This window comes from Phyllobates terribilis, unplaced genomic scaffold (assembly GCF_046119375.1).
Source record: "Phyllobates terribilis strain yellow unplaced genomic scaffold, ASM4611937v1 Scaffold_2__4_contigs__length_985480577, whole genome shotgun sequence".
Lineage (NCBI taxonomy): Eukaryota > Metazoa > Chordata > Amphibia > Anura > Dendrobatidae > Phyllobates > Phyllobates terribilis.
The window spans coordinates 750,673,079-750,686,138 of NW_027362762.1; the positions used below are offsets into that span (position 1 = coordinate 750,673,079).

At 43.1% G+C, this 13,060-nt stretch overlaps 1 protein-coding gene across 3 annotated transcripts in view; it reads right to left on the minus strand.

Annotated features, from left to right (window-relative positions):
- The window catches only part of SRPX (sushi repeat containing protein X-linked), a 152,051-nt gene that overhangs the window by 1,961 nt on the left and 137,030 nt on the right, over positions 1-13,060 (minus strand). For all 3 annotated transcript variants that reach the window (XM_073667288.1, XM_073667287.1, XM_073667290.1), the window contains 2 exons: positions 10,045-10,178; positions 7,903-8,024 (listed from right to left, as the gene is read on the minus strand). In XM_073667288.1, the coding sequence (XP_073523389.1) occupies positions 7,903-8,024; positions 10,045-10,178 (256 nt within the window). The remainder of the gene's footprint in view (positions 1-7,902; positions 8,025-10,044; positions 10,179-13,060) is intronic.

Sequence of the window (13,060 nt, forward strand, 5' to 3'; positions counted from 1 at the left end):
ACCAAACTTGTATTGATTTTTTTTTAACCTTAATGTTGTGAAAAAAATCAGTTTAAGAAAAATATTGGTTTGTAGCACCATTTTCAGTGACCCATTCTGTTTTTATTCTTCCATCAATAGAGATATCCGAGAGCTTATTTTTTGCATGGTGAGCTGATGTTTTTATTGATTCCATTTTATGGTATATACAAAGTTTTGATCACTTTTTATTTCATTTTTTAGGAAGGAAAAACCACAATTCAAACATTTTGATCATTTTTCTGTTTATGGCATTTACTGTAAGGGTTAATAGATTTTTAATTTTAGATAGACTGGACTTTTACAGATGCAACAATACCAGCTATGTTTATTTTTTTCATTTATTTTTAATGAAGGACTCCCATTAATTTTTTCATTCCTTAAACCTGTGTAAAATTGTATGTACTGCAATGGAAGTGTATTGATATACTCACCGATCAGAGTCTTCACCTGGTTTCCAGCACCTCTTCTCAGTCATATGATGGTGATTGCAACCAGACAGATCATACTGGGGTCTGTGCGTGAGACAGAAGTTGCTACTACCTTGTAAGCCTATGGAACCAATGCTTTCATTTTTGAGAAGAGGACAGTAGCAGTGTTGGGAACCAGGTGAAGATGGCAATCCATAAGTTTATTCATACACTTAAACTACACTACATCTATAATATAACGGGAGATGCGTGTTTCAGTCTGAAGCCTCGATAGACTGCGCATGCGCGACGAGCAGTCTGGCTCCAGACAGAATCACCCATCCAGCTGTTACAGGTAAGAGGAGTGTGTATGGCGCCGAAGATCGCGGTATATGTAGGCACTGAACGCATGCCGCGATCTCCGGTGCCATACTTACATACTTACCTGACCGGGAGGAGCGTTGCCGCGGCGCCTCTCTTCGCCGGAGACCGGGGCAGGAGTGAGGCGTCGGATAGGCGCATGCACATAGCGCTATCCGGCGCCATTTTACTGAGGACACGTTTACAGTGTATCTTCAGCAAAATGGCGCCGGACAGCGTGGTGCTCCGGCGCCGCACTCCTCCCCCGGCCTCCGGCAGAACAGGACACAGCAGCGCTGGAGCACAGAGAAGAAAGGTGAGTATAAGTGTTTATTTTTTTGTATGTGTGTACAGTGTGAAAGGGATGAGGGGGCCACACATACCAGGATTGGGGGGTGAGGGGGCCACACATACCAGGATTGGGGGGTGAGGGGGCCACACATACCAGGATTGGGGGGTGAGGGGGCCATACATACCAGGATTGCGGGGTGAGGGGACCATTCATACCTGGATTGTGGGGTGAGGGGATCATGCATACCAGGATGAGGGGTACCACACATACCAGGATTGGGGGGTGAGGGCACCATGCATACCAGGATTGCGGGGTGAGGGGTACCACACATACCAGAATTGGGGGATGAGAGGTGCCACACATACCAGGATTGGGGGATGAGGGGTACTATACATACCAGGATTGGGGGGTGAGGGGACCATGCATACCAGGATGAGGGGTACCACACATACCATTATTGGGGGGTGAGGGGACCATGCATACCAGGATTGGGGGGTGAGGGGACCATGCATACAAGGATTGGGGGGTGAAGGGACCATGCATACCAGGATTGGGGGTGAGAGGACCATGCATACCAGGATTGGGGGGTGGGGGGACCATGCATACCAGGATTGGGGGGTGAGGGGTACCATACATACCAGAATAGGAATGCAGGGTACCATACATACCAGGATGAGGGGTATCATGCATACCAGAATAGGGATGAAGGGTACCATGTGTGGTGCCCCTGAGGGTTCAGTCACCACAGAGGTACTGCATCTCACCCAGAGGTGTGGTATCTCACTTTCAGGTAAGGAAGGAGTACTGCCCGGGACCCTAACACCTGCATCCAACACTACACGACTCCAGACCAGCAGGAGGGGCAAGATGCGCTGCTCCTCTGCTGAGTCCTGTCCCTGGCTGGAGTGGGGGGAACCAAGGGAGGGGGAACCATGTAGTGGGTGTGGGTGGAGGAATAAGTTCAAGGGAGCTCAGTAAGAAGTGATATAAAAAGGGATGGAACCATCTAGAAGGGGCCAGTCAGAAGAAGAAGTGAGAGAGAGTCAGAGGAGGAGTTGGGAGCAGGAGCTCTGCTCAGGGGAAGCGCGGGCCTGAGTGAGGAGGCCCAGGAGAAAGAGAGGAGGAAGGAACGGGAGCAGAGAGAAGGCTCCAGGTGTGAAGAAAGGATCCCAGGGGTATGGCCAGCGCTGGAGGCCACCCGTACGCCCGAATCTACCAGGCGGTGGAGGGATCAGGTCGCAGAGGGGACCGGCCCCTAACTAGTGAGAATTGCAATATTCAACTAGGTAACCGGAGGGTGCAGCATTTCAGGTGCTGCAGCCAAAATCCACATCTATATCACCGAAAAGGTGGCCATAGAGGACCCAGGGGACAGAGAAGACGTCGCCCGACAAGATCCGCGGTCACTGGATTGGGACACTGGGTGTGAGGTGCAGGGAGACGGCCAGAAGGAACACACAGAAGGGGGTCCCGTTATGTACTCCGGAGGTACCTGAGGGTTTGCTGAACCCCTCCCTGAGTAAGCACAGGATGATGTGGGAAGTTATGATCTGCAGTTGTAACCAGGAGCAAAGTGAGAACTGTGAGTAAATCCGGAAGACTGCACCCCACTGTCTCTGTGAATTATTACTGCTGCGCCATCACCCCCTGCACTGCACTGCACCATGATTGCTACTTCCATAACAGCAACATCTGCACTGCCCTGGAGCTAAGCTCTGCCTGAGGAGAGCTGAACCAACTCTGCTGCATTAACAACAGCACCAGAGGACCTGCTCCGCAGCGGCAGCTCTCTTTAGCCGCATAGCACAGGTGGCGTCACAAACTCTATACAAGAAATATAAATCCCCTGTAAATAATCCCCTTTTATTGACCGCTTTGGGTCACGGACTGGGTCACCGCCACTGTGACATCTCCCCTAGCAAAGACAGGCCCGGCACCGAGTACCCCACGGCCCAGGGGGCGTGTCACATGCATACTAGGATAAGGATAAGTGGTGCCATGCATACTAGGATGAGGGTTTGGGTGCCATGCATACCAGGTTTCTGGGATGAGGAGGCCATACATACCAGAAATGGGATGAGGGGTGCCATGCATACCAGGATGATGGGTACCATACATACCAGAATAGGGATGAGGGGTGCCATGCATACCAGGATGAGGAATGAGGGGTACCATGTATACCAGGATTGGGGATGAGGGGTGCCATGCATGCCAGGATTGGGGATGAGGGGTGCCATGCATACCAGGATTGGGGATGAGGGGTGCCATGCATACCAGGATTGGGGAAGAGGGGTGCCATGCATACCAGGATTGGGGATGAGGGGTGCCATGCATACCAGGATTGGGGATGAGGGGTGCCATGCATACCAGGATTGGGGATGAGGGGTGCCATGCATACCTGGATTGGGGATGAGGGGTGCCATGCATGCCAGGATTGGGGATGAGGGGTGCCATGCATACCAGGTTTGGGGATGAGGGGTGCCATGCATACCAGGATGAGGGGTACCATACATACCAGAATAGGGATGAGGGGTTCCATGCATACCAGGATGAGGGGTACCATACATAACAGGATAGGGAAGAGGGGTACCATGTATACCGGGATAGGGATGAGGGGTACCATGTATACCAGGATTGGGGATGAGGGGTGCCATGCATACCAGGATTGGGGATGAGGGGTGCTATGCATACCAGGATTGGGGAAGAGGGGTGCCATGCATACCAGGATTGGGGATGAGTGGTGCCATGCATACCAGGATTGGGGAAGAAGGGTGCCATGCATACCAGGATTTGGGATGAGGGGTGCCATGCATACCAGGATTGGGGATGAGGGGTGCCATGCATGCCAGGATTGGGGATGAGGTGTGCCATTCATACCAGGATTGGGGATGAGGGGTGCCATGCATACCAGGATTGGGGATGAGGGGTGCCATGCATACCAGGATTGGGGAAGAGGGGTACCATGCATACCAGGATTGAGGATGAGGGGTACCATGCATACCAGGATTGGGGATGAGGGGTGCCATGCATACCAGGATTGGGGAAGAAGGGTGCCATGCATACCAGGATTGGAGATGAGAGGTGCCATGCATACCAGGATTGGGGATGAGGGGTGCCATGCATGCCAGGATTGGGGATGAGGGGTGCCATGCATACCAGGATTGGGGATGAGGGGTGCCATGCATACCAGGATTGGGGATGAGGGGTGCCATGCATGCCAGGATTGGGGATGAGGGGTGCCATGCATACCAGGATTGGGGATGAGGGGTGCCATGCATACCAGGATTGGGGATGAAGGGTGCCATGCATGCCAGGATTGGGGATGAGGGGTGCCATGCATACCAGGGTTGGGGATGAGGGGTGCCATGCATACCAGGATTGGGGATGATGGGTGCCATGCATAACGGGATTGGGGATGAGGGGTGCCATGCATACCGGGATTGGGGATGAGGAGTGCCATACATACCGGGATTGGGGATGAGGGGTGCTATGCATACCGGGATTGGGGATTAGGGGTGCCATGCATACCAGGATTGGGGGTGAGGGGTGCCATGCATACCAGGATTGGGGGTGAGGAGTGCCATGCATACCAGGATTGGAATGAGGGGTGCCATGCATACCAGGATAGGATGGTGGGGACAGGATGGGGGCTGCACAAATACCAGGAATGGGGCAGCACATACCAGCATGGGAGACCATATACCAATAAAAATGCTCGCCACCCAGGCGTAGAACGGGTTCAATAGCTAGTACACTTATACACAGACCTGTGGAATTAACAAATTAATGGGAGTGCTTCTTGAATGGGTAAAAGGAGGATGATTACAATTTAGTTTTACTTTTTATTTTTTACTTTCTTTTTTTACTTTCTTGCTCTGACCACTGAGCTTTGCTCAGTCAGTATAAAGCCTCATCAGATGTCTGTGATGCAGGGACATCTGAATGAGGCTTTAACTCGTCCTTCTGCAAAGCGCATCAGAACAGAGGACTCTGCCACTGGTTACTGCGCTGTGTACATTGAATAGAACCTACATAGATGGCCAAAGCCACACAGCTTCTGTGTGAACACAAACTTCTATTTGGTGCAGTTGTCACTAACAATTATACATGGAACAGCCACTTCCACTACCATAATAAATAAACTTTATTATGCACATTTAATAAAAAAAAAACAATTAAAAAAGTAGCAAAGGAGCACTCCAAGCAAGATTATCATAGAGGATAACTGGTCCGTATGCACAATTTTATATACTTGTACACACAAAAGTTCACACAATACAAATAGTCTTACTGGTTCATTAATTCAGTTAAATCCTATTTAAATAAGGTGCATAAGTTAAATAAATAATTAGGGAATGTGAAATTCATACTGTAATAGCCAATGTATTCATAAAGTATCATTTACCCCTAATAAATAGAGCCATTAGGTCATATGTGAAAGTAGCGGTGAGCACAGGTTGGCCTCCATAGCGTAGTCCTGGTAGATCGGTAGCCTGGCATTAGTAATACTATTCCAGGCTGGCTAAACTGTATTCACCACCATTGCAGTGCTCTGGTGCTAGGACCTTCAGTTGTGGCTCACGGTTGAACAATAAGTAGCGGGGAGTAATGGCAGGGAAAATTGTAGCTCATAGTGCTGGACTGCAATAAAATGAGCTGAAGCAGCCATAATATAGGAAATGTGGTCGGACACAGTCCGCAGTCTCCTATGCTTTGTGGCTGCAGTATTTGCAGTGTGTAAGTGTCCTGCTAACACACTTACACACTAGCAAATAAAATTGACAACCTCCAGTGGCTGCAGAAAAACTGAAAAAAAAAAAAAGTTAAAACAATGCATTTTATTTTGTTCTAAAAATAATTGAGGATATAATTAATAATTCTTAATAAAAATCATGACACATTCCATTTAAGGTGATATGTTCATGATTTTTTAGTTCCTCTACAATTCTTACAGAGCTGGTATCTTTGGGCTACAAATGTATTTGCTGGTGTTTTGCCTGGAACTATTCTCAATGTTGGTGCTCTAGGACCACACTGAAAGAATTAACCTCTATAAATGCATCTGTTCGTTTTTGACATTTGATTCTTTTGCTTCTCCCACTCTCCCCCTGTTTACACAGGAACATCAGATTTATTTTTTACAAAGAGACCAGAAATTTTAACTTGGCCTCATTAAAATATTCAAATTTCAATAATTTAAACATCATTAATTATGCACGGCCATTCAGAGAGCTTACTTGCAATCCGTTACTCTTGATAATTTGACTCTTAGCTATTTCAATAATTAAAGATATTTTGGGAATATCAGAAAAGCACATAATCATAAAAAAAGAGTAAATAAAATGAGAGGAATAATAAATTGATAGAGATGAGTTAGAACATAAATTAATTAGAAGATAATAAAATAAAATAAAAATTGCCATTAGCCATTGAGGACAGACTTGCTGCCACAATGCTACAATACCATATTGCCATCTTTTACAGCTTTCTGTGTAAAGAATATACAAAAAAGTACAGTATTTGTGGTATAGTTGTAGAGACAATAGAGACAGCCTGTTTGATAGTAAACAATGTGGGATCTGTCACATGGTTTATCACATGTTTTCACAATACAGACTGTATTTTGTTAAATAGATCTTTTAGACCTTATGAGACTGGTTTACTTACTTTGAAAATAAGAATGTTGGTGAAATGCTTTTTTAATCTTAAAACTCAATCATTGCTCACTTAGCCTGATTGACAAAGTCTGACAAAGTCTTTGTGTCCTTCCTCCCGGCTGCTGTTGAAATCTCACAGTGCTCAGTGCAAACTGCAGCACACAAGCTGGAGGGCAGAGACTGAATAGCCTCCAGTCAGATTTTGTGGGTGGGGATTCAACACCCTTCAACTCATGGTCTTTTTAACAATATATACAGTATCTATTGAGATTCTGGTGACAGAACGACTATAAAGCTTTGTATAAATAAATTTGCAGGACCATGTTCCAGTGGCCATGTTAATATTCTGTGGCTGCTAGACAGGAGTCCTGATAATTGCCTCCTGCCTGCCCTAATTCTCGACTCCTCATTTGATCAGATGGCCTAATATGACATCAGGAACGGACATACCATTGGTGCAACCTGTGCAGCAGCACGGCGGCCCAAAATGCAAGGGGGTCCCCTCCCGCCTGCAAGACAGGTGGGATTGTGCATTATGATGAGCTATTGCACTGCAAAGGGCCCATATACTGTTCTTCTGTCTGTGTGATGTCATTGTTCCAGAGTGAGATACCTATTATGTCGCGTTAAGCTGGCTAATGAAAAGAGGAGCTGGGGTGCTGGCAGGTCCTGCAAATTTATTTGCTCATTGTAGTTGTGACATTCCATTCAGCTGTTTTGTTTTTAGATACAAACAGAATTAAGTCCAAAAAAGGGCCTATTGCATAACTGATGCAAACAGAAGCAGAGGAGCCCCATTGATTATTACAGGCCTCTCTGGGTTCCGGGATCATATAGAACGTTTGTTCTATTCTAGAAAGGATACATAATAGAACCAAGATGGACCCCATAATAATCAGTAGGGTACTTCTGTTATTTATCTGATCCATTTTAGACGTTAATTCCATTTGTCCTTTCCTAAAAATGGAACATAGGGAATGCCCATTGCAAGTGTGAACGTAGCCTTACAAAACAGTATGTTCTTACATATTGTTATTTTGATGATACAACATTTGCATAAAAGGAATGAATCAGTCCAGGGCTTCATGGTTGGGTTTTGTTGCTTATTTGCTGCTTATTCAGTATGTAAAATGTTTTTTACGGACACACTTAAAATTCTGTATACCTCAGCTGTAGTCCTAATGCAGGAGGGAGTAGTCTGCGCCCTATTCTTCCGATATAAGTTGGATATACACCAAATAATTCAATGACTGTCACATGTCTTAAGTCTAAGCCACACTGAGCTTGCTAGAAGGAAAAAGAAAATCAATAGTAAATATATAGAAATATCACACAAAGCTTACTAATACGATAACCTAAAACGATGGGTTAAATTTAGCACTAGTGATACATGAAGCATAAATTGATTCATTCTGGTTGGTAAAACGTAAAACTGACATAACATTTCTCCAATATTTTTTGTTTGGTCTCTTTGCACAAAAAATCAGTGTTTTCTAAAGCAATCAGATCACGTCTTAGCCCTGCCTTAAAAGAGGAAAGGGGCAATAATGGCTGTCATGCTTTTATTAATTACATTAGTTTACAGTGGATTAAAACACATTGATATGTTCCCTAGTATTCAGAGATAAAAGTGTGCAATATGAATTATTTATGCCAGAAAGTCTAGAGGTGTCGATGTTCCACCTCTCCTAATAACCACGGCAATTTCGGGATAATGCCATCTAATTCCATTTTTCAGAACTGATTGTTGGGCCATCATGGTCACACAAATGATATTCATAGATGGAATACTCAGAACTTACCTGACAAATATTTTGTATTAGTTGGAGTCATGTTTGTAAATAGGAGGATATAATACTTATATATTATTTAGTGCAAAGAAGAGATTTGTCCTCTAAATGTAGAGATCAGAGAGGCAGTCAATATATTGACATTACCAATATGTCACATGTGAGAGTAGTGACTATCTCTTCTCGCTAGTCTTAAAATACAGATTGCTAAACTAAGTTGTTGTATTCTTCTATGATGTTGTGCTCAATACATTCATACTGTGACAGCACGGTGTGCCTTTTCTTTGTATTATTACACGGTATTTCTTTTCCCAGGAAGGTGACATCACTATGCTACTTTCCCTGTGGTGGGAAATCATTGTGTGCATATTGCAGACTGTGAAGTAACTGTTAAAATTGTACTCCATGAAAATGGAAAATTCCTGTACCACATCATCCTTGTATGGATTTTTAAAGATATGTATTTGGAATAAAGCTTGAAGATTTTTTATTATTAGATGTACCTGTCCCTCTCTTTTTTGCATTAATAATAAAAATAATGAATTTGCACCCTGGCACTGGAGTTTTAGGTTGCCCAATAGTTAAAGGGGTTGTCCAGTTCTCTAATAAAAGTTTGCAGTCACTCAATGTGGCTGCAAACTTCTGAATCCTTACAGCGTGAGCACCGAATCTGGCCGGCACTTGCGTAAAAATGCCAAAAGTCGCTAAATTTTTGTTCAACTCTCATTGCACAAACGTTTAGTGACTTTTTTATGCTAGAATTCTGGTGAAAATATCTTAATAAATTGGTCCCTATGGCTCTTGGAACACAGTAATAAAAAAACCTAAAAAAAAAATCAGTGTGTCCTCAAGAACCAAAAAGGCTGTGAAGAAGTTAAGGTCTGTGTTTCTTAAGTGAAGTTTACTGTTTATGGGTCCCCAGAACACAGCAACAGCAAATACTGTGGCCACTTTTTGTTCTCATTTCATTCCTATTGATCCCCTGACTGTTCTGTTTTTCTCTTTTTTTTATTTTTTAAATCCACCAATTTGGTTCCAGAGAAATAGCCTTTTTATTTAGTGCGCCCAATATACTCATGTTTATGGTCTTTACCAAGTGGGTGTTTCTCACAGGATCCTCTGGGGCCGTATCTTTAGGCTGCCCTGCATAATTACTGTGTGAGCAATACCCCTTTAATAAAGACAATAAAAATCAGCATATGAGGTGCACTAAATAAAACGGCTCATATATCTGGAACTGTTTGGCGGATTTCTTAAAAAAAAATGGAATAGTCAGGGGATCTGCAGGAATAAAATAAGAGCAAAAGCTGTCCACTTTCGACCTAGTGACAGATCCTCATTAAGACTAGGCTATGAGGATAAATAAGTCTCCTATGATTATATTTGTTATGGTAACCCCAGCCAGAGAGGGAAGTTTCTGATTATATACATTATTATGTTACATTACACAAAATTATTATAATTCAATTCATTCTTATGATCTGTGAACAAAATAATAATAAAAAAATTCTCTTTACCTGAAGCGTTCCCACCTGTAACCTATAATAAAAATCAGCAGCAGTAGGTGTGGATATTACAACCAATCTTCTCTTTTCATAAAACTGATCCAAAAATTCGACAGCGTTTTTTAATGCGACATTAATATTCATAACTGAATGAAAGACACAAAAATAATATTAAAATGCTGTATCTTCTATAAAACAATATAAACACTATATATAATCACCACGTCTAGAAATAACGCTGATGAAAATACTGAATAGCCTGCAAAGTGTTATGAGATCCCTTATTCAGTCATATTAATAGAAATGTCTTGTGTCTTAATGAACAGTCTAATTATAATGTAAATTAATTCTAAATAAATGAGTGTGGATATACTGTGCTGCGGCGGTTCACTTGCTCCATTTCCATATCCAATCTCATCGGCCACTAGGGGAAAGGCACCACTACTCAGGGAAAGGCACCACAATGATCACAAAGTGACCAAACATCAAACCGTTCCTCTAATGAGGTACACAAGGCACATAAAGCATGCTAGGAAGGAAATACAATACTCTCATCAAAGTCAAATGTTAATTAGAGAACGATGGCTACTAGCGTACCTTCTATAGCTATAGATGTAAAGGAATAATAAATCCAACCATAAATAGTGTAAGGTCACGTGCACACGTTGAGTATTTGGTGAGTTTTTTTATCTCAGTATTTGTACGCCAAAACCAGTGAGTGAAAATATATTTTTTTTTCTCTGACTGGTTTTGGCGTACAAATACTGAGGTAAAAAACTCACCAAATACTCAACGTGTGCACGTGACCTTAGGCTATGTTGCCACGATGAGCTTTTTGTGCGTTTTTGATATTGCATAATTTCTGCACCTATTATTTAAATTAGTTTGCTTGCGTTTTTCATTGCGTTTTTTTAACACACATTTTTATTGCGTTTTTGACGCTGCGTTGTTTGTCTCTGGTGTGTCATGCTTTAAATAAAGCTGCTTTGCTTTTGATACTACTTTTTTTGCTTTGAAATAACTTTATTGCTAAACTTAGGTGCGGATTACATGTGTTTTTGATGCATTTCCGTGACAGAAATACACTAAAAATGCATGTGCGTTTTTTTGCTGCGGATTTCCACATTTAATGTAAGTTTATGGGGAAAAGCTGCACAGAAAACGCAGTGCATCCGCAAGAGAAATTGACATGCTGCAGATTTGAAAAACGCACCGCAAGTCAGTTTATGCTGCATTAAAAAGCAGCACAGTGAGCATGAGATTTCTATAAATCCCATCCACTTTGCTGGAACTGTAAGACGCTGCGTTTTTGATGAAGCAAAAACATGCAGCGTCAAAAATGCATCGAAAGCTCAACATGGGAAAGTAGCCTCAGGACAGAGACAGACTGCCGTATAACTCGTGAGATGATTGTATCGCACTGAATGGACTGGCCTGAGCATGACAACGTGATGTATTTCTATGCAGCTATCAAGGTCAGGGGGGCAGACAGCCAGTAAGAGGTTTGCTTACGATGCGATCCTCACACGAGTTATACAGCAGTCTGTCTCTGCCCTTAGGGTTTTTAAAAGATCAGTGTTCAATAACTGGTACTGGGAACTTGATGTTGCAATTATTTGGACGGGTATACGAGCGCCTACAAAGGTGTGATTGTTTGGCACAAGCATGTGAGTGTGGCAGGAGCCAATCTTGCTTAAGTGAGTTACCCTCAGGAGAGTAACCCATGCTGCATTGTAGGTTCCAGCAAGTCACTGCTTTTGGTTGTCACAAATGTTAAAGGGGTTATCTAGACTGAAATGAAAAGTCTGCAGTCACTTTATGTGACTACAGACTGCAGAATGGGGGCAGTGTGTAATGTGCATATTGTTACAATTCCCCTGCGATGCTCTTTTATTGAGAGAAGGAAAATGAGTCTAGTCTGAAGGGGACTGCAAATATGCCAATCGTCTGCTACAGAATCTGCATGTTACTTGGTTATTTTGTTGAGAATTTCATCCTACTCCATTACAAAGCACTCAATAGGGTTAAATCCACAATAAAAATCCACACAAGAATGTGCATGATGCAGACTGGAAATCTGCACCGTGCCCTCACTTTCAGGCCGGGGTCACACGACAGTAGATTCTCCATGCGAGAGAATTGGGTCGATTGTGCTAATGACACTCTGATCCGAGTGTCAGCATAGTGTGATCCGATTTTCTCAGATGAGAGACTCATAGCACAGGTGTGGAGAAGATGAACAAAATTTCTTTTTATTTTCTCCATTGTTTTAGTCCGCCGAAATCAGACTGTACTCAGATGTCATTCAAGTGCAGTTCCATGTTTTACATGCACCCATAGACTTGAATGGGTAAGTGGCATTTGATTCACAGTGAAATTGCAACATGCTGCAAATTTTTTCACTGACAGATTATGTGAGTGAAAAAAATTGGTCACTAGCACTGCCCCATTGAATAACATTGATCTGAGTGTTATCCGATAGCACTTGTCGGATGTATACGGTGGTCTGAGTGAGCCCTTATGCTGATTTTTTTTCTGCAACATGGGAATAGGATTTTTAAAACCCATTTACTTGTACTGTAGTGTAAATTGCATAGTTACATTGTGGAATCTACACCACAAGACCACAGAAAATCCTGAGTGTGTACTTGACAGCTGGAAAGTGAGGAAAGTGTAATGAAATGTATCAGTTTCATAAAAACGCATATACTATAAATTTATGCTAAACCAATATTATAAGTAGCTATGTTTTAAAACATTGATAAAGATGGTCATTAGGATTATGTACATTGATGTAAAAAGAAAAAAAAAAAAGCGAAAGTGAGACATGCTCCATCTTGTGTTAAGGTTTTGTTCATGATCAGTAAGATTGCTATTACTCACATGCATTTACTGATTTCTCAGTCTGCACTGTATGTATGGGCTGTCTATGGACAATGCCATCAATGGACAGCACTCTAGTTCAATCATCCTACTAGGAATGCATGTACACAAGCAGTGTCGGACTGGAGTGCCAAGGGCCCACCAG